Source organism: Vulpes lagopus, chromosome 12 (assembly GCF_018345385.1).
Source record: "Vulpes lagopus strain Blue_001 chromosome 12, ASM1834538v1, whole genome shotgun sequence".
NCBI lineage: Eukaryota > Metazoa > Chordata > Mammalia > Carnivora > Canidae > Vulpes > Vulpes lagopus.
Window position 1 is genome coordinate 83,964,410 of NC_054835.1, and position 23,619 is coordinate 83,988,028.

General features: G+C 32.5%; 1 protein-coding gene across 6 annotated transcripts in view; it reads right to left on the reverse strand.

Annotated features, from left to right (window-relative positions):
- ANKRD17 (ankyrin repeat domain 17) overlaps positions 1 to 23,619 on the reverse strand; it is a 154,987-nt gene that overhangs the window by 103,261 nt on the left and 28,107 nt on the right. The window contains exon 1 of one of the 6 annotated variants that reach the window (XM_041726241.1): positions 17,471 to 20,080. The exons of the other annotated variants lie outside the window; for them this stretch is intronic. Within the exon in view, the coding sequence (XP_041582175.1) occupies positions 17,471 to 17,524 (54 nt within the window). The 5' untranslated portion in view covers positions 17,525 to 20,080. Of the gene's footprint in view, positions 1 to 17,470; positions 20,081 to 23,619 lie in introns of those variants that run through there. 6 annotated transcript variants of the gene reach the window in all.

Here is a 23,619-nt window from a genome sequence, read left to right on the forward strand (position 1 = left end):
TGACTTAATCATTCTAGTGTTTGGCTTGGGCATAAATATATTTTAAGCACTGGAGGTGATACTAATACAAGACCAAGGTTAAACTACTGCTTAAAAGATAAGAATTAATAGCTATAACATGAAAGTTTTATTATATGAAGAGAAAAATAACTTTTCTTAATTGAAAGGCTTTTGATCATTCTGCTTACCATCAGCTTTGTTTATATTTAAAAAATAGCCAAACATATTACAAGTCACATAGAAGACATCAGAATCTTTCTTTCTTGTGCTTTCTCTCAGGTATTAAATACTTCAAAATACCTGCATTCAGCACCATGCTAGGCGCTGGTGAGAAAACTAGATTTCTATATTCTTAAAAATCAGGCATCAATCTCTACATTTCATTTGAGTCCCCACCTCAACCACCAATATGATCATTCTCTCCTTTCCATCAAGGGATAGACATATTAGGAGTACAACCATAATGCCAAATGTATATACCTTTTGGGGACTAGTGTTCAGGTTGAACTACAGGCTTTTGGATGCCAAGCTCTGTTTTTACTCAAGGATTAGTCAAGAATTTAATCAATCTCAAAGGAAAAAAAAAAAATCATTCTGTAAAGAATGGATACCCTGAAATATAAAAGGTATGATATCTCAGTTATTAACCATCTGTTTAAATGGCCTTAGGGAAAAAAGTTAAGATTCTAATCACATCATATATTACATTCAAAATAAATTCTAGCAAAACTTGATTAAAAAAATAAATAGATCAGGACACCTGGGTGGCTCAGTGGTTGAGCATCTGCCTTGGGCTCAGGGCCTGTATCTTGTCCCAGATATTCTGTGGTCTATCCTGAAATCCCTGTGATGGTTGGCAGGAGCTCTCCTCCACCAGATACAGCTTGTTGGATAGCTGAGAGGCTGGCTCATTCTTCAAGCTCTTCTTTTTCAGTCCTTTGGCTTCTAAGTCTCTGCATTTTCAGCAGTGATTCCAGGGTCTGGGATAGAGTCATACATCGGGCTTTTAGCAGGTAGTCTGCTTCTCCCTCTGCCTATGTATCTGCCTCTCTCTTTGTGTGTCTCTCATGAAAAAATAAATAAAATCTTAAAAAAAATAGATGAATATTATCTAATCTCCAAAAGGAAAAAGATTTTCCAAGTATAAGAGAAATCAATCACAAAGTATATAAAAGTTTTGCAAAAAATAGCGTTAGTAAAAAATATAAATTAACAAATTCAATTAAAATTTTTCCCATATTTGACAAAGATTCACATCAATGCATAAAGATTGTCTCAAAAAATAAAGCCACACTTCCACTAGTAAAGCGGCAAAAGGATATTTTAAAGACTTTTTTCCAATCAAGAAAATGGAAATAACCCAGATGTCCAACAATATAAAAACACAGTAAGTCATATTCTCAAGCTAGACTAATTAGGTAATCACCAAAAGGAGTATTTAAAAAAATAATAATAAAATAGGAAAAAGCTCAAGACACATATATGTCAAAAGTTAGAACATAAAATTTTCAAGTATAGCAAAAATAATTCAGTTGTGAACAGAGTAAAATACAAATATTAAAATATTTCTCCTTGATGCTTCAAAATCTTTACAATGAATATTTATTAATGTAATTAAAAGAAAAGGTTTCAAAAATCTATATCCGGTGATCTAGGAATCTACCAGATGTTTTCTGAAATCCAGAAGAATAGAGAAAAATACTCAATGTAGTATTATTAATAACAGAAAAACAAAAAATAAATTTGATATTTTTTAAATTGATACTTCCAACACATATTTTAAAAAACACAGAAAAATATAAATAACGTCTGAGGAGAATAAATCAAGACACAGTATTTTTTAAAAATATGATCCCACTTTGATAAAAATGTGTGTATACCTGCATCTGGCATAAAGAATGGACTGAAAGGAAATCTACCAAAATATTCCTCTAACTTTCTTTGAACCATTCTATAATTTCTAGTTTTCAATGAAATTTTATTATAATTAATGAAGCTTTCCATCCCATTACTAAAGAGGTGACAATAGTTTTTGCCATTAGTAATAACCTGAAACAGTTTATTTTAAATTACTTCAAATAGTACTCACCTTTCTAAACATAGGTAAGAAAGAGCAATTTTGGGGATTTTTAACTAAATAGGGTTAGGCTTTCTTAAAATGTACTATGAAATATGGAACATAAGCATAATAGATGCTGCTATCAAACATTGTACATAGGCAGTTATCTGTGGCAGTAGCACCTGCAATGGAACTGCAATGACACTTTATCTATTGAGTACATATTGCTTACATCTATTGAGTAAATGATTTTACAACTAAATAGATGAGGGCTAGAAAGACTATAGGACGTGGCACTGTTAGTCATGAAAGATATTTCATTGTAAATTTACCACAGCTTACCCAGTCCATTTAATGTAATTCTCTCCACAACCCAGCAGTTTAAATAACAAGGCTTCTCATCTCTTTTCAAACAACTTACAATAGGCATAGACAGAGAGAAAAAAAAAAAAAGTAGTGAACTCTACCACTCTCCCACCTTTTTGGACAAAAATCAGAGATTGGAAAAGCTAAGAAAGCTAATATGTATGAGAAAACTGGAGAGAGGAACTGAGAAAAAAGAACTTTTGGGGAACTGTAAGTTAAACAACTATAGGAGCTCCCACAGGAATGCAAAACATCCATATCCAACCAGCCAGCCAGAGTTTTCAACTGAAAACTTCGGTTATTTGGTAGAGAATCCAGAAAGGCCACACATTAGAGTAAGACACCTCTTAACTTTAGAGTACAGGCTACTAGACAGATGCCATAACAATGCTTCAAAACCTCAAAAGAATAAAGTTGAAAGAAAAATACCACATGATTTCACTCATATGTGGAATTTAAGAAACAAGCACAGGAAAAAAAGAGAGAGAGAGACAAACCAAGAAACAGACTCAACTACAGAGAACAAACTGATGGTTCCCAGAGGGAAAGTGGGTAGGAGAATGGGTGAAATAGGGGGTGAGGATTAGAGAGTACACTATACTGAAATTAAAAGAAAAAATAATGATAAAAATAAAGTTAAACTTTTTTAAAGGGGGGGAATAAAAAGAATAAAGTTGATTCAAAAGTAACCTAACTGCTAGCCCAAAACAGATTCCACACTCTTTAAAAAAGGACGTAACATTCAGACATTCAATAAATGCAGTCCCAAAATGTCCACCATCAAATAAAAATTACTCAGAAGCAAAAAAATATATCCCATAACTAGGGAAGAAACAGGTAAATAAAAATAGACCTTTAAATGACCGGCATGGAATTAGCAGACAAGAAACTTGCAAGCTCTTTTATGTGTGCTCAACAATTCAAAGAAAAATGTGAATATGAAGAGAGAAATGAAATCTACAAAAATAAAGGATCAAATGGAATTTCCATAACTAAAAAATAATAGTGTTTACTATTAAATTTCAATGGATGACAATGCAGAAAAAAAGGACCAATGAATCTGATACAGAGCAATAAAATTATCCAAACTCAACCATGAAGAGAAAAAAAAGGCTGAAAAAAGAATGTAAAGAGGCAACATTATGTTTAGGAAAATACAATATAGTGTGTGTCTTTGGAATCCCAGAATAAAGGATATAAAAAATTTTGAAAACATAATGCCTAGAAATTCTCAAAATGTAGACATAAAAATATAAACTCACAAATCTAATAAATACAACAAACTTCAAACAGAACAAATGTAAAGAAAATTGCACATCATGCCATAATAAAATTATTGTAAATCAAAAATGAAAAAAAAATTCAAACAGAGGGGGGAAGAGCATTATGTATAAAAAGAAAAGATGAGAACGACTGCTGACTTCTCATCAGAAATAATGGAAGCCAGAAGACAAAAGAGACTTTTAAAAGGTTTAAGGAAAAAAAAAAATATTTCAATCAGGAATACTATATGCAGTGAAAATATACTTCAAACATAACGGGGTGGGGGGTGGGTGCCTGGGTGGCTTAGATGACTGCCTTCAGCTCAGGTCATGATCTCCAGGTCCTGGGACGGAGCCCCACATCATGCTCCCTGCCCAACAGGGAGCCTGCTTCTCCCTCTCCCTCTGCCTCTCAACCTGCTTGTGTTCTCTCTGTCTCTGTTAAATGAATAAATAAAATCTTTAAAACAAACGAAAGGATAAAGGGACATTTGCAGACAAAATCTGAGAGAAGTTGTTGTCCACAGACCTGCACTTTAAGAAAACATAAAGGAAAGTCATCCAGGGAAATGGAAGTTATTCAAGCAGATACTTGATGAAACTGGATTCATGCAAAGTAATGAAGAATACCAGAAATGATATAAAAATAGATGCCTTCCATTTTCTTATTAAAAAAATACCTCTAAGTAATAATAATCTATTCTGGAGATTCTCAATGCATATAGAAATAAAATATATGACAATAATCCCACAAGAGACATTAAAGGAGAAATAAAATACACTGGTATAATAAGGTTCCTAACATTATATGTGAAATGGTATATTATTATGTGAAAGGAACCATAGTTAAAAACGTGTATATTACAACCCAAAACAATCACTCAAATAATAAAAAGAGGTAATTAGACAATAGAGGTAATAAAATTAAATACTACAAATAATCAAATTAACAGACATGAACAAAGGAAAAAAGGAGCAAAACAACAAATGGGACAAACAAAACAATTAGCAAGATGGTAGTTTCAAACATAAAATATTGATAACTACTATTAATTAAGTAAAAACGAACTAAATACACCAATTAAAAGGCAGAGATTGTCAGTCTGGATAAAAAGACAAGAACTAACTATATGCTGTCTATAAGAAATGCACTTCAAATATAAAGATAAAGGTTGAAAGCATGCAAAAAGATATACTATGAAAACATTAGTTGTTTCAAAGCTGGTAGAGCTATTATTAACATCAGACAAAGCAGAATCCAGACAAAACCAGGAATACTAACAAATAAAAAGAGGGACATTTAATTAGATAAAAGATCTATTTAGCAAGAAGATATAATAATTATTAACATTATTAACGAACATAATCTAACTGACATTTATGGAATATTCACCCAACAACTGCAGAGAACACGTTCTTTTTAAGTGTACATGGAACATTCACCGAATGGGACCATATTTTGGACAATGAAACAAATTTTAATACATTTTTAAAAACTGAAAGAAGAGTATGGTCTCTGACCACACATAATTAAATTGGAAACCTGTAGCATCCCAAAATATTACAAATGAAGTATGCCATTTTTTAATAACTCACAGAACCTTTCCCAAAAAGAGTTCATCTGAATCACAGAGGACGAAAAATCATTTGAGTGACTGTATCTTAATTCTCTCAAGAATGATATATAATCAGTATTATTCTACATGCACAGGAAACAGAGATGTCTTAAGAATTACAGCTTAATTCTACCATGAAACCCCAGGTGAGAAAGGCAGACTAAGTCAAAGAGGAAATCACAAGGGACATTATACAACATTTAGAATAAATAATAATGAAAATACAACCTATCAAAATTTGTAGTATTTATAACTAAAGCACTGCATAAAAGCCACTTATAGATTTTAATACTTATAGTAAAAAAGAATAAATGTTAAAAATCGTAATCTAGGCTTGCACTTAAAGCGACTAGAATAAAAACAAATTAAATGGGGATCCCTGGGTGGCGCAGCGGTTTAGCGCCTGCCTTTGGCCCAGGGCGCGATCCTGGAGACCTGGGATGGAATCCCACGTCGGGCTTCCAGTGCATGGAGCCTGCTTCTCCCTCTGCCTATGTCTCTGCCTCTCTCTCTCTCTCTCTCTCTCTCTCTCTGTGTGACTATCATAAATAAAAAAATTTTAAAAAAAGACGTTATTGTTAAAACAAATTAAATAAAAAGTACAAAGGAGGATACTGAAGAGCAGAAATTAATGAAATAGAAAATGAACAGAAAAACTGATCACAAGAGATGAAAAGCTTAAAGTTTATCAAAAATAAAATTGACAAATTTCATATTAGACTACACATTAAAAAAAAAAAAGAAAACGTAAACTACTAGAACCAGGATTGAAAGAAGGAACACTATTATAGGTCCTACCATTATTTAAAGAGTACAAGACTACTATAAACAACTGTGTCAATTAATTCAACAATTCATATTACAAGATTTACATATTTCAAAACTGACAGAGAAAAGCTAAATAGCTCTCTATATATCTATCAAAGAAATTCAATTATTAATAATTTTCTCACAAACAAAACACTAGTTGTAGATTACTTCACTGATCAAACATTCATTTATACAGGAGCTTTTTGAAAACGGAACAGAGGGATCCCTGGGTGGCGCAGCGGTTTGGCGCCTGCCTTTGGCCCAGGGCGCGATCTTGGAGACCCGGGATCGAATCCCACATCAGGCTCCCGGTGCATGGAGCCTGCTTCTCCCTCCGCCTGTGTCTCTGCCTCTCTCTCTCTCTGTGACTATCATAAATAAATAAAAATTAAAAAAAAAAATTAAAAAAAAAAAAGAAAACGGAACAGAAAGATACACTGCCATTCACTTTATGAGGCTAACATCTTTTTGATACAAAAAATGGTCAAAGGTTTTAGTTAAAAAAAGAAAAATAAGGAACACTCTGCTTTGTGAAGAATAATAATCCTTAACCACAATAAGGATTGGCAATATCCAAAAAGGGGTCATATATGATGACCAAAATGGAGTTTATGTCAAAAATATAAAGCTGGCTTAAAATCCAAAAGTTAACTTATATCATTCATATAATAACAGAATAAAGAAGGAAAACAGTAAGATCTCAGAAGATACTGATAAAAGTACCTGACAAAACAATGTTCTTTGATGATAAAAATTCTTAGCAAACCAGTAATAGAAGAGAACAGCTCAACCAAAAATGGGAATCAAAACAAAAATAAAAAACAAAAATACTACAGTGCTGAAAGAAATTAAAGAAAATGTAAATAAATGGTCATTGTGTGGGCCAACACTGTCAGCTATCCAAAACACATTTCAAAGTCTGATTTGGCCAAGAACTCACCAGTTTGCAACCTCTGCTGTGGATGTTCTAAATTTTATCTTTGGAACAAATCAGACCATCAGAAAACTGAGTACTCAGACTACATTTTATTTTTAACCCATTGTATTGTATTGTATTGTATTGTATTTATTTATTTGTTTGTTTGTTTGTTTATTTTTTATTGGAGTTCGATTTGCCAACATCTAGCATAACACCCAGTGCTCATCTCATCAAGTGCCACCCTCATTCATTCATTATTTATTTATTTATTTATTTGCTTACTTACTTACCTATTTATTTATTTGTTTCTTATTGGAGTTCGATTTGCCAACATATAGCATAACACCTAGTGCTCATCTCATCAAGTGCCCCCCTCAGTGCCCGCCACCCAGTCACCCAGGGATCCCTCTGTGTACTACTTTTATCTCTGGTCTTAATTTACTAATTTGCCTTTTGCACTTTTAGAGTATATACTCTTATAAGCTACTTCAAATCTTTTGCAGGATGAAATATCTTTTACATAAATAAATAATATTTTTTTAATTTAAAAATAGCCAAGATAGCCATATTAGTTTCCATTTAATCAAAAACATAATAGAAACCATGTAATATTTTAAATATATACAGTCTCATGTAACTTTTTAAGAACAGAAAATGAGGGGACATAATGAACTTGAAAAGATGACCAGGGAGAGGAAATCCTAGGAAAAGAGTAGGACTTTGAAGAATAACTATCCTAGGAAAAGAGTAGGACTTTGAGAATAACTAGATAGTAAAGAACGTAGCCAGTAGGCAATGTGAATAGCAACAGAATATTAGAATACAATGTAAAGGGAAACACTTCAGAAAAATATGGTAAAGATAAAGATGGGTCAAGGGCAGCCCGGGTGGCTCAGCGGTTTGGCACCTGCCTTCGGCCCGGGACGTGATCCTGGAGTTCTGGGATCGAGTCCCACACCAGGCTCCCTGCATTAAGCCTGCTTCTCCCTCTGCCTGTGTCTCTGCCTCTCTCTCTCTCTCTGTCTCTCTCATGAATAAATAAAATCTTAAAAAAAAAAAAAAAAAGATGGGTCAATAAGTCAAATAATAGATCAGGTGCAAAAATGAGATTGGATTTTCTCTAATGAGAAATAAAGCAGTAAAACAGGTTATAAAGCTTTTGAAATATATGGGACCATTATCTCAAACTTTTTGTTTGAAAGTTACTGAAGTCAATAGCTTAAGAGGATTAGTTATAGACTTTTACCCTTTTACCTCTAGAAGGGATTGTAGAGAAACTATATGGTACAACTTTAGAGAGTACGAAAACCAATAAAAGAATTTCAAATAGCAGACAAAAATTATAAACCATAGAACTATAACCTATTCACCTAGGGTGATTTGAGTAATATGACTTTTTCTTCTTCCTCATTTCATATACAGTATACACCTAAGCAAAGCTAAGAGTTCAAAGAACTCCTCAAGAAAAAAGGTGGCTCCTTCACTATACAAGAATACCTCAAATTAAAATGAGAAACAAAAATAAATAAATAAATAAATAAAATGAGAAACAAATATTTACTGTGTTCAAATATATAATGCTAAGTCACTAAAGACACCAAAAATTAAACTACTTACAGAAAATCATACGGTAACACTCTAAGCTCAAGACAATGAAAAAGCCCATTGAATGCCATCTAAAAATACTTAAAAATCAATGTCAACATAATTCAGCACTCACTTTATAAAAGATGTATCTTTATAATTCATAAAATATTTAAATATGATGATTTACCTGCCAAGATTTTTTTAAATTATATATGTGGACTTAATATTTCGGTTCTTTAAATGGATATAATTTTATGGGAGAGTAACTTTCTACCCACTGTTGTTTCCATTTACTTTATTTTGTAGAGAAAACTAAGAACAGGAACAAGAAACTGAGAAAGATATTTTGAAAAGAAAACAAAATATTACACAAATGTAACAAAAGATTAAGAAAGAAAACTTTCCAATACTGTGAACACTTAAACACCTTATGTTTTTAGAAAATCTTAACCAGTATTTCCTTATGAAATATAAGAATTTGGAAACTGTATTTTTCAAACTTGCCTAAACAGTTCACACAAATATATACTGGTCTTTGTTATGACAGAGCATAAATTAAAAATGCAGAACATGTGACAAGGACTGGGGAAGTGGCAACAGGACAAATTCAAGGTTAGAACTAGCTGAGGATAAACACTAGCTAGATGAATAAGAAGGTCAGCAAATGAGAATATCTTACAATACTAAGAGTCAGGCTGACCATAACATCCAAACATCAAGTAGACAATCAGAATCTAGACAATTTGTAGGAGGAAAAAAAAATCAAATGAAATGGGCAGCAGGTATCCAAACTCAGAAGAAAGAGGCTAAATCACAAAAGGTCAGAAACCAAACTAAACAAAAATTAAGATAGCAAAGAAAACCAACAAGCTGTTTAATACTGGCTCAACACTGTTCCTCATCTCAACAATCCTTTAGAATTTGGAAGCAGGGAGAAGAATTATTAGCATTTGAGAAGTGGAATAGACAAGAGATGTACAGATGTTATTGACATTCCTTCTTTCCTACAGGAACACATGATTTCAATGCCAATTTCAAAATCAAACTGTGGCAAAAATGTAGGGCATATATGCTTATATACATATAAAAGAAAGATATAAATTAGATTTTAAATAAAATAATTTTGCTAGTGGCAAAGGAATTTGAAACAGCTTAGTCTTTGGATAATCAAGATATATACATTATCTGAACTTATTTTTCATTTTCGTAGATAATTTAAAAAAGAACTAGTCCCACAGAAAAAACTTCTCTTTACTGGATGAAAACCACCTGGCACCTGTCAGAGAACATAGAAAAGTAGCCAACAAGCCTTTCAAATAAAGGATATTGAAGGGACGCCTGGGTGGCTCAGTCAGTTGAGCCTTAGACTATTGGTTTTGGCTCAGGTCATGATCTTTCTGATAGGGAGATGGAGCCCCACATTGGGTTCCACGCTCAGTAGGGAGTCGGCTTCCCCTCTGCCCCTCCCTCTGCTCATGCATTCTCTCTCTCTCTCAAATAAATCTTTTAAAAAATATTCATATTTGACAACTACATATATTTGTTTCACTTGTTAAAATGAGTATCCAAACAAATGTATGAACTGCTTTCCTAATTATTCAGTAGAATCATAACAAGACACTTGATAGAATTTACAAATCCATTTCAGTTTTTTAAACGGTCTTTATCAAAATCAAAAGTGTTACTATTTAATGATATTCTACAAGCAAAATAATTTTCTACTTATTCCTAGCTTCTCCTTTCACTCACTACTTCACTTAGGAGTCCTCAAACTCCTTTTTCATGAATGATTAACCTAGGACTTAAAATTTCATGCAATTACTTAAACTTTCACGCAAAGTTCTTCCCATTTCTTTAACCTACTATATTGTAGTTGAAGGATAGAAAAATCCAAAAGAGAGTATCAAAAGAGATTAAATAAATTGGGACTATGTGAATTAAGAAATTCGATAAAATGGTAAAAGAAAACATTATCAAACAGACTTAAATCTTATTAATGGTGAACTTGGGGAATCTACCATAAACCAGTAGTTAATCAAGTGTGGTCCACAGCATTCATGGGGATCCTGGACTTTTCCAGAGGATCTGTGAGATTAAAACTATTCTTATAATACTAAGACACTGTTTGCTTGAGTTGACATTTGCACTGATGATATAGAAGTAATGGTGAATAAAACTGCCATTCCTAAACATGAATCAAGGCAATGGTACTAATTATATTCTTTTCTGACATGCACTCATAATTTTAAAGGGGGGGGGGAGGAGCAGGACAGAAAGCCAGTTTCCATTATGAAGCAGTAAAAAGTGCTAATTTTTAAATTTCCAACCTGAATATATGACTTTTTCATATTCTTTGTGACAAAATGGAAAACATTTTGGTATGGTGGTTATCTCAAGACACTTGTGTAAAAAAGCTAACCCAATAGCTGTTTTTCATAGTATAACATTTTCATTTGAGACAGACTATGGTTTATTCATACTTTTTTGGCAGACATCTTCTCAAAAATGAATAAAGTGAGCCTATCATTTCAAAACAACTCGCTTTGTCATCAGTAATAAATTCAAGCTTTTAAGCAAAAATTAGAATTTTGGGAAATTTACACCTGACATTGTGAATGTGACAGCTTCCTAGTTTTTGACTTTTGTAAGGTCAGTGGTGGAATCAGCAAATGTATTTTTTCAATACTGCAGAATGAAATGTAGCAATATTTGGAAGTCAAAAATGCAAAAACAATGCTGCTTTTCTCAGGTTTCTTTCAGAAAAGTTATTTTTTATTAAAGTATGTTAATATGTAATGGGTTTATGTTAATTATTTTAAATGTATAAATGTTTATGTTTTTAAATTTTCTTAATTTTAAATTGCAATATAATCACTGATAAGTATAACTCATAAAACAAAAATCCCAATGAGTCCCCAATAATTTTTAAGAAAGTAAAAGTCCTGATATAAAAAGAAATTTGAGAAGTGCTACTCTAATCACCTCTGAGACTAAAGTTTTATTGGTTTGTCAAATAGGGATGATACTTACTAACATAAAATAGTACATAAGGGTTATCACTTTAAAAAATAGCTAACAGTGAAGTATTAACTACGTGCTAAGTGCTGTGCTAAATGTTTATACCAACTATCTCATTTATTATTCCTTATACTCATTCTAGGAAATGGATACCTCTCTCTTCAGAGAGACATTTAAAGGATTAAATAAAACAATGCTTGTGGAGTACCTGGCCTAGTCCCTCTGTATAATAACTGAAATTTTCAATAAATGGTAACTAATATGCTCAGTTACTACTGCCACCAGAAACTATGTCGATGTCCAATATACAACATATATTCACATATAACCAGTTAGTTAGAAACCTGATTCTAGGGACACCTGGGTGGCTCAGCAGTTGCGTGTCTGCCTGCCTTCCACCCAGGGCATGATCCTGGAGTCCAGGGATCGAGTACCACATCGGGCTCCCTGCATAGAGTCTGCTTCTCTCTCTGCCTGTGTCTCTGCCTCTCTCTCTCTATCGCTCATGAATAAAAAAATAAAATCTTAAAAAAAAGAAAAGAAACCTGATACTATCCAAGACCAAATTATTAACGACCAATATTAATCTAACCACTCATTAAACCAAAAGTTATCTCACGGACATTCAACACTATGAACACCTCCTGAAAGACCATTGTCTTCACAAATCTGGAAGCTATATAAACCAAACATCAGTGGAAAAGTAGAACTTCGATGCTCACTAACTCTGCAATAACCAATTCATTTCACACAGAAAGAGTTCTTTAGTCATGTGTCGGAACACAGACCCCTAACAATGCAGAATCAGGAAAGTGCCAATGGTTCTGCAGATAATACATAATATTGACCTTTCCTAATTCATACACCACAGCATATATTAACCAATAGACTATGATGGATTAACATATGAGAGTAATAGATTAATTCACACACTTCTAGTTACACTGTATTTTTGCAAACTGGAGCCTTCATATTCTACTAAAACATCAGTCTTCTTCAGGGGGACTGTAAACTAATATAAGCATTATATTTTAGCTATCCTATACTATACTACCCCCATGCATCCTCCAAAGTTGATGTATTAAAAAGCAGTGTTGCAATTTCTGCCCCTCCCTCCAAGATAAACTCAATTTTCAAATAAAAGTATTGCTAATGCATAATAGAGCAGGAACATGAATGTGTACACAGAATACACTCAAGCATATATATGAGTGTTAATACTGCATACACAGTATACATTCACATACACATATAAACAATGTACTGATTTAAATGGTAATGAAAATCTTTAAGGACTAAAAATAGAAAACAGGATCCAGGAGACTTTATGGACAGCCCAACATTCATAAATACCTCTAACAATTACATAGATAAGTATAAAAAAGGATAACCTAAAGGTGCTTAAATAAAGGAAAATATGTGCTTAAAGGAAAATATATGCTTACTGAAAATTTCAGAATGCTGAAAACATGGGTTTCAAATTACTCAAACGAAAAAATGAAGTAAAATACTAGTATTCAAATACACAGCTGAATCCATCATGAATCCAAGAATACTTAAATACCAATGGCAGACATTTTGTCTTCTGAACTTTCAGTTTATGAAGTAAAATTAGCTAGACTAATTTCATTGAATTTCAAGTGTCTAGCATACTGAAAATATTCAATAAATACTGGAGTGAAATTATAAGATTCAATTGTTCAACATGTCTAATCTTTCCAAAACCTCTTTATGAACAGAAAATGTTACTTATATCAACTCAAATAATTTACATATTTAGCTAAACTTCTCTGTCTCTAGATCAATTTATACTTATGTCCTAAAAGTTCCTCCAATTCTTCTTTGTGAAAAATGTTACCATGGTTATACTAAATATAGAACTTTAGAAATTCACAGATTTGCTGATACAATATTTTATAAATGATGTGCATTACATAAACAATATATTCTATACATAAACAACATATTCTATAGAATAAAAAGATATATAGCAAGTACTTGTTCAAAGAGTCTACTTCATGGAGATTTTATATCATTAACTGAAAATAATTTTCATTGTAAACAGAAAGATTATCAGTTTGAACTATAATGCCCTATTTACCATTAGCCCATCATGTTGACAAATCAAAAGGAAACAATATCTTGCCTGTGACTCTTTTGATCTTATTTAAAAACAAAAATAAAAGCAAAAAAAAACCCTCTGATGTCAAATAAATACAGAGTAAGAAATGGTTTCATAATAAATCTACTTCCTATGTTTAAATCTGACCCTTAATTTAGTTCTCCCCTAATGGGTTCAGTCAAATCCTCAACCCACTGGATCTTTAAGGAACAAATAGAATTGGGGCTTTTAGCTTATATACAACAACCTGTAAAACAAGTACAGATGAAGCTAGAAACTATGGCTTTGGTCTGACAAAGGAACAAGATTAGGCATTAGAGTTATTATACTTAATATTATAAATATTCTTATTTTCATAAAATTGCTACTTCTTGAAACAAAAATATATCAAATGCTATACCCTGAAAAAAGCATTCTGAATTTAATTAAGATAAATATATTTGGGGACACCTGGGTGGCTCAGCAGTTTAGTGCCTGCCTTTGGCCCAGGGCGTGATCCTGGAGTCCCAGGATTGAGTCCCGTATCAGTCTCCCTGCATAGAGCCTGTGTCTCCCTCTGCCTACGTCTCTGCCTCTGTGTGTGTGTGTCTCTCATGAATAAATAAATAAAATATTTTTAAAAAGATAAAAATATTTGTGAAATTTCTCATTTGTAAAACAATTCTTACAGAAAACTACTAAAACTAAATAATAAAACTAGAATGTATAATCAAGTTTCTGAAATGACCTCTCATGATTCATGCTTTCATATAAAGAGCTTATATATATAAACCTCTCAAGCTCATATACACAGCATTTGGTCAGACAAATTTGGAATACACAAAATAAATTTGGAGGACTATTTTTCTTCTTATTGATCTCACGTACTAGGATCCATTATTAATATGACCTATAGGAAAAGCATCAAAATTTTTAAATTATAAACATGTCAGCAAAAATAACATTAATTAAAAAAAGGGGGGGGATTTATATAGACTTTTAAGCCTTTTCTATCATCTGTATTTGGCTATACTCCCAAGTATTAGTTAAGCTGACCAAAGCAACACAAACACTTTGATCTGGAAAAGAAAATTACTGCCTGGATTAATCAGGTAATTTAAATAAAGAAGTTATTCAATTTAATTCATTATTTTGGGTAGCTGAGAAACAATGATTTCAAGTTGAAACCAATCTTTTCCAGTTTGATTATAAGTTTCAGAAACTTAGAATGTTTTACTTAAGATTTTGAGGATCACTAAAAATTCAAGTTAAATACATATAGGTATATATAATAAACAATTACAATTTAAAAGGTAAACTAGCATTATGAGAATTAATCTGCACTATATTCACTGATACTGACTTTTTTATCTTACTAAGATTTAATAAGCACATCTTCAAGAAATTTATAATTTAAAGGACCAAGTTATACTGGAAAAAATTGAAGGGGTCCAATGTTTAATGTAAAGAAGCAGAAATCTACATAAAATTCCAGACTTTCAATGAAGTCACAAAGATGAACTATTTAGTTCAACATTAGGCATAATAATAAAACTGCCACTGTGGTATACAGACGAACTTCATTATTCATTATTGGCCATTTATACTAGGAGTTAATTCTTTTCAAAAGAAGAAAAATAATTTTCTGGAAAGCTTATAGTGTAACACATTGTCTATTCACTTGCAGTATAGGTACTTTAAAAAATGGTACATTTATCTCCATATAACAAATTTATTCTCTTAGGTCATTATGACCTAGGAGAATTTTGGAAAAGAAGCATATTTTATTACTATGTGATAATTTTTCTCATTTAGTCTTCCAATTATTGACAAATAGTTAAATAATATAAAGAGAAAACGACTTAGTATAGTTTAATGCAACAGGTATATAGGAAACAAACTGAGACCAAAAATTAGAAAAAATAATTAAAGTTAGAGGTTATTTTAACAACTAGTAATATGAACAAAATAGGTAATGTAAAAACATAACATTAAACAATTTTAGTGAAAATAATGAAAGCCAATATTTAATACAGTATTAGAAAAACAAATATAAAAGGCACAAAACTGTGCTCCAGTGGGCTTTTCCTAGAAAATAAATAAGACTTGTAAAATCTGTTATATACTGAAATTTTAAATGGCTACACAAATCATCAAATAGATTTATTGTAATCTATAAAGTACAGTTCTTTAAAATCCACACAAAAATTAAAAAGCACATTAAAATGTACCACCAGAACTTTATAATCTAATCTCACTTGCTTAAACTGAACTAAGTCATGTGACCACTCCTAATTACGAAAGTTCCTACATGAAAGTATATAAGACTATTTCTAAGGAGGTAATTCATATCATTTCTAAGAAAACTCAATAGTATCCCCTGCCCCAAAATAAAGAAAACTCAATGGTATAAACGTTTAAAATGATGGAGAGGGAGAGGGAGAGAGAGAGGGAGAGAGAGAGGGAGAGAGAGAGAGAGAGAAAAGAATGGAAATTAACCAGAGGATTCAACTCAGACAATAAGCTCTTAGGAGAGAGGGAAAGAGTATGTTGGCAGGTGTCTGCAAGGAGCGAGATAATACAATGGAATCAGTTTTCATTCTGCAGAACAACCATGAGACTTGCTGCAATGTCAGCTCCAAGCACACACTGAGGGACTCCAGAAAATGCTCATTGATCATGCAGCACTTTATAATGCGCATAGGCTTTTTTCTCCTGCTAACCCCGCCTAGCTTCCCATTGCAGCTTAATTTCCCAAGCCCTCTCCCCTTAACACAATCTCCTCCTAAGAATAGTGAAATATTTAATAAATTGTCTTAACAGTCTAAGTATTAGGAATACCACTCACCAGCATGAGCCTCTTTACCTTAATTAGCCAGTTTTATTCTTAATGAAGGAAAAAACTCTATACATCCATAATTTTAAAATGGGCATTAAATATCTATACCTACAAATACAAATGTCTGATAGTTATACTACATCCAAGGCCAAAGCCCATTATAGTTTCACTTTGACATGTATTTCCTAGAACTGATTTATACTCAAATAGGTTCTTATAAATTTCATACAACCAAGGATAAAAAAGAAAATTAATTTAAAATTCTCATGACTCAAAATACAGATTTTTATTACAAACTCTCAAACCCTTAAATTTTAGGGTCTTTTTTTCTTATTTTAATTTATTTCATAATGTCAAAGTCACATGAAAAATCCAGAACCAGAATGTACCAGTTAAATTAAGCAATCAGATTGATATACATGCTTAATTTTACTCTAGAAACTAAAATAACCAGCTGTTTTTAATAGTTAACAGCAAGCAGAGCTTTGGGTTTAAATATGTAAATGAATTCTAAGACATATGACACTAAACCTACTCAAAGCTGCTTTGTAGACCCCACCTTCTAATGAGTTAATCTAAAGGTCACCACCAGCCAACGTTTTTTATGAAGTCCGAGGCCCTTTCTTTCTTTCTTTTTTTTTAATTTCCTATCAAACATATATCTACAATTTACAAAACATAAAGTTTAAACAAAATAATTCTAGACTTGTTTAGTAATCATGTGAACCACACTGGCACATTCTCACAAGGAATAAGGTCTGACCATATCTTGCTTTTATGCTCTGTCTCTGTTTGCTCTCTCGTCTAATCTATTCATCTGTAAAATAATTCCGGCAGATAAGATTTCTTTGTTCAGATTTCAACTTTCATTTCATTTACAAACCTAGCCCTACCTCAAGAATGTCTTCTAGAACATATGCTTCCATTTCAGCCGCTGTCTCCACCATGTTTTATCAAACTGCCATGTTTCTTACTGCACTATGATTAGATCATTGCCAGCAGGAACACTCCTCTGTGTCAGCAAGGGAACAGGAAATGGAATGTTCTATTACATGCCTAAAGCAGCTTAGCTGTTCACTAGCCAGGCATCTACCAAAAGAGCAGGGGGTGACTCACTGTGTATTTTTTAAAGATACAGAAGCTCTATTCCAAAGCAAACTTCTGTCAAGTAATTTCAACAGACAAAATAAATAAAGTCTCCTATTTTACCATTACAAATTTTAAAATCCTAAAATTTCAAAAAAAGAAGTAATTATACATTTTTTTAAAAAAGCTATTTAAACACGTCTAGCTTCCTGGTTGAACAAAAGAGGTTGAAGTGGGTTACGTAGCAATTTATCCTTAGTAAAGCCTTGTAGTGAGATTAATGGCTGTATTAAATACACAAGGAAGGAGGCAAGGGTAATACCAAATTAGGAATTTGCTACATCAGGCAAATGCATTATATAACATATACATTACAGGTGCTGACTTAAGGGTGTCAAAAATAATTCTTAATGTAGATTTTTAAAACAGTAACTAGAAGCTAATCTGTTTGGAAATATCTAATCTGGAAATATCAACATTCAACTGATTTACAAGTACTGAAGTGAGACATAACACATCATGGTTATATTCATTTTCTAATAATGTCATTTACTGAACTTCATTTACTAACCTAAGGAATGTCACTTTCCCCCTTTATCATAAATACTACAAGAGACTAAAATATTCAGATAAATGAAATTCAGAGACACTGTATCTGGATCATTAAACAGCAAATAAAGTTGCTGACTGACAGCAGAGCCAATTTATATTATATTCATTACTGTAACTGATCCTCAATTTAATAAAAATTGTTACCTCCTCAAATTTCTTTCTAATGTAATCTGGAATATGAGAAATGCAATGGGAAAGGAACAATATTTTATGCCTTGTGGCATTAATAAAATGTGCACATGTAGGAGTGTCACACAAACTAAAACTGAAGCCATTCCTCCAAGTACTGATTAACCAGTCTAATTATAATTCTAAAATGAATAGTTATTCTAGTCTAAATTCTCCTAACTAAAGAAAATAAATTTTTAAAGGAAAGGAAAAATATACGAAAAAAATTAGAGGTGGGAGTTATTATTAACACATATGGCCAAATCTAATTTGAGAAAACTCATGATATGAAAAGACATTGCCAGTAATGTCTCCTCAAAATGATGTCATGTTTGATTCTGAAGTTCTCCTGGGCCTCAGATTATTTACCTATAAAACAGCATAACATCCATTCAACATGGAATATCTTCTGTATATCAGAAACTGTTCCAGGTACAGTCAGTAAGGCATAAAATTTCTTAACAGCATTTTTCTTAAGGCGTAACATTTCTTAATATATGAATATTAAATGAGAAAAATTATCTACTATTTAATAACTCATATTTAGGGGGTACCCTTAAATGTGTCAGGAAATACATGAGGCTTTTTTTAAACAGACATGTTATTTAATCCTTATAATAACCCTGCTAAGTGATAATAACTTAGAATAATAACATTAAGGATTACATTACGCTTACTATATGTATGCCACATGCCATTTTAAGTGCTTTGTATGTATTAACTCATTTAATTCTCACAATAATTCTAAAAGTAAGGTAGGAACTATTATTTCCATTCTAGATAAATAAAAACTAAGGCACAGAGGAGTTAAAAATTAGCCCAACTTATTCCCAACTACACTAATTAACTTGAAGAGCTAAGATTTAAACCCAGGCAGTTGGCTCCAGAATCTGTCCTCCATCTAATATACTTCCTCAGGTAATATTCCTGAGGTAATATTATCCTCATTTTACAAAAAAAGGAAATCTAATCTCAGTGTATACAGTTTTATAGCAGAGTTAGAATTCAAACCCGGAACAGTCTAACTCCAAAGGCTGTGTGGAATTAATGGAAAACAAATGATATTAAAAATGTTTCCCTCAAGCCATATATAGTGCTTACATCTAAGTATGGGTATGCCTGGCATTTGGAGGCTTCTCAAATAAAGTAATTTCCATTGTTAAGACCTAGCTTAAGAGAAACTAGGCAAAGTGGCTTTTACTTTGGAAATATCCTTTTACAAAGGAAATATCCTTTCCTCCAGGCCAATTATTTCTATGCATCAAATAAATTGCTTCACCCTTAGATTAAAAGAAGTCAACAACAAGATTTCTCTTTCTCAAACCTTCCTCCAACATAAGCAAGCAAAGACAGGTTTGAGTTCAAAGAACTCTTGTGTTAGGTCACTTTTATTTCCCAAAATCAAGAATATACTTTTCAACTTTATTTGACAAGGAATCAGGCCCCTTATGCCTCAAGTCAATCAAACCATTTACCCTCTCTCCTTCCCTTCTTTTCTTGGGTTACATGGTGCTTCTCTTATCTTTTTAGAAAATTACTGTTAAGTTTTTACGAAAAAGTATGTGATTACAGCTCTCCTCCAGGATTCTGAATGTTTATACCCATTTGTCATCATCACTCTCTCTTACAGATCGGAAGCTTAATGAAAGCAGGCAACATTTTGTCACCAACATATACCCAAGGCTAGCGTCTGGCAAAGAGTAGGCACTTCAGCATTTGTTGATTAAACAACAAATGCCATAAATACAGGAATTGCTGGATATCCAGTAATGCATCTAATTATACTAAGAATAATTTCAATGACAAAAACATTTATTTTGTGACTAGGTCACTGAAATAAGGCATTAGAAATAACACAACAAGCAGAATATTTATTTCAGAATTTCTGTAATTTTTTATTATACAAGCAAAGTAATTATTTATTTTTATTTTAATTTCTGGTCCTTTTATTTTTATTTTCTGGTCCTTTCTGTTAATATGATGAACTATGCCACAGCATAAAATACTCTAGGCAAAGGGTGCAAGAGAGATTCATATGTATCAGCCTTAAAATCCTACAACCTGAAGTGAGCCACCTTCCTTCCAGTCAACCTCATCTCCAAGGTAAAAAAAATAAAAAACAAAAACCTGTTTTCCCATTTGCCTAAAACTGATTTCAATGGCACAAGGTCTTTCATTTTTTTGCCAACAGTAAAAACATTAAAGTGCAAATAGCAATTAACATATGAACAGTTACACAAACAAATGCAAACTAGCATATGTAAATAATAAATCATAAAAGAAAATACATACTAAAATTAAGATTCAAATGTCCAAAGTGAAGAGAAATGTCTCATAAAAAAGGGGGGGGGGGGAGGACAAAAGAAGCTCAATACCAAGATTGGATGAAGGAAATCTTCTAGTATCACAATTTTATTTAGGACCATCACTGGTTTCTTGGAATAAGGAACAAAAAAACCAAAACATACAAACACACACACACACACACACACGCACAAATGTGTTGAGGATAAGCAAGCAACACTATTTCTTATGACTCAACACTTTGTTTGATGTTTGTTCCCCCCATATTAAGTTATTTTTAATCAATTTTTCTACCTGTAAGTTATATTTTAGCAGAAATATGAAACTCAAGTGTGAAATAACCTGGACCAAACATAAATGAGATACGGATATTAAAGAATTAAACAAAACTTAAAAGAGCAATGAAGTCTGGTCAAATTTCAGAAAGCCCAAACGTTATTAAAACAGCACTATCTCATGGTTTTACCTTATCATTTCTCCTGAACCAGTCATGCCATAATATAACTCAAGGTTCTAGATATCTGTCTAATGTAGCATAGTAATTATTCTTTTCATTTCTACCACTGTTAACCTTCTTATTAACTATGGTATTTAAAGTAATATATATTCATGGAAAACATTCACAAATAAAAGAAAATAAAGAGAACAGGATACCTACCTCTTAGCAACTCTAAAAAGGCACAATTCGTGTATTCTTCCAGACATAATCTACATACCGATGTATATCTTAGTGTAAGATTACTTTCTATACAAATGGAAGTATATTATACATCCTTTTCTGCATCCCCATTTTTAAAATTTAGTACTTCGTAATTGCACATGCAGGTCTATTGCTTTAATAGTTGCTAAAATTTTCACTGAAGGACTATACCATATTTAATCAGTTCCCTCCCTATTGATGGGTATTTGTGTTGTCTCTAATGTTTCTTAATGCTGCAATGAGCATGCCCCAAGGCAAGGGCACACATATTACACATGCTTAAAAATAACTGTATAGTGTATTTCTTGATAGATGTATGTATTTAAATTTTTATGCTACCAATACTCTAAAGAAGTTGAACTACCTTATATTTTGACAGTGAATGAGACTGACTGCTCCCCTAGAAATATTAATGGTACAAATCTATTAAAAAACCCAGATCAGAGATCAGCATCAGTTTTAAAAACATGTATCTAGATTTATCATTACTTCCTCACCATTTCTACTTTTCAAGGAATTTCAAATTAAAGGTACACCTTCTCTCATTTAATTTCTGCCTCTTACCAAAATAAATCCCATAAATTCATTCCCTGACAGATTAGGACCTCAATTGCTATTTATGCCACCCCCCCCCTTCCCCAAAGGCATTGATGCGGATTCTATCTGTATGCATTTCGAAAAGAGAAAAAAAGTGGGGAGGAAAAAGATCTTTTTAAAAATTAAAAAGGGGGGACGGTAGCCCCGCGGTTTAGTGCCACCTGCAGTCCAGGGTGTGATCCTGGAGACCCGGGATCAAGTCCCATGTCGGGCTCCCTGCATGGGGCCTGCTTATCCCTCTGCCTATGTCTCTGCTTCTCTCTCTCTGTCTCTCATGAATAAATAAATAAAATCTTAAAAAAAAAAAATTAAAAAGGGGCAGCCCCAGTGGCCCAGTGGTTTAGTGCTGCCTTTAGCCCAGGGTGTGATCTTGGGGTCCTGGGATCGAGTCCCGCATCGGGCTCCCTGCATGGAGCCTGCTTCTCCCTCTACCTGTGTCTCTGCCTCTCTCTCTCACTGTGTCTGTCATGAATAAATAAACAAAATCTTCAAAAAAAAGTTTAAAAAGGGGCACTTGTGTGGCTCAGCTGATTAAGTAACCAACTTGATCTCAGTTCAGGTCTTGATCTCAGGGTCATGAGTTCAAGTCCTGTGCTGGGTTCTACAGTGGGTATGGAACCTACTTAAAAACAAATAAATAAAATAAAATAATTTTTAAATCTACTTCTGCTAAAATACAAATTCTATCCAGGTTCTTTAACTAAGGAGTAAACTGTGAAGTTTCTGCCAGAATTTAGTATTCTAAAAGTACAAAATTCTTTGGATATATTCTCACTAAATAAATTAATTAAATGCTGTTGGATGTATTTGTTTCCTTTCCACATTTATTTCAAACTACTCATTTTTAAAGCACAAAATTTTAAAAGTAACCCTTCCATCATTATAAAAAAAAAATACAGAGTAAGAAGATAGAACCACACATAAGCAATTTTTATTGACATAAAGAGCACTGAACAGTTTCTATCTCAGTCTGACATACATTCCAGGGCCAAATTTGATGATAAAATTTAAAAATAAGAATGATTAAACCTCCACTAGAACCTCCATACCAACCAAATGTTAGCAGTTAGGCATGCTTCTGGGTATGTTTAGAAATACCTCAAAGGTTTAAGTAATGAAAGATTAAGTAAGGATACTTAAAATTGTAAACTCAAAAATAAAATAATGCAAAGGTCATCTAGTAGTATACTTTAAATTGAGGGAAAAGATATGAACTATTTTATAATAATTTATCTTATTGCATAAATAAAATTTTTCTCAAGGCTAACATAAAAAGCCCTAGCAAACTTCTGTTTGGAAAGATCATCATTAGCATTTTCATCATGCATTTATATAAATATTTTTGTGCTTATCAAGTGACAGGCTTTATACTGCATAATGGATATAGAATGACAAAGTCAGTCCACCTCCTAGAGTCTACAATCTAGAAAAATTTAAACCTGATTCTTCACAAAGTTTAAAATCAAAATCTTCAATTAATTTTTTACCTAGTGATTTGTAGTCTTTCCATTTTTCCATTTTTCTTTAATCCAGCAAAAAAAAAAAAAAAACCCAAACTTCACTCTGAATAAGTGT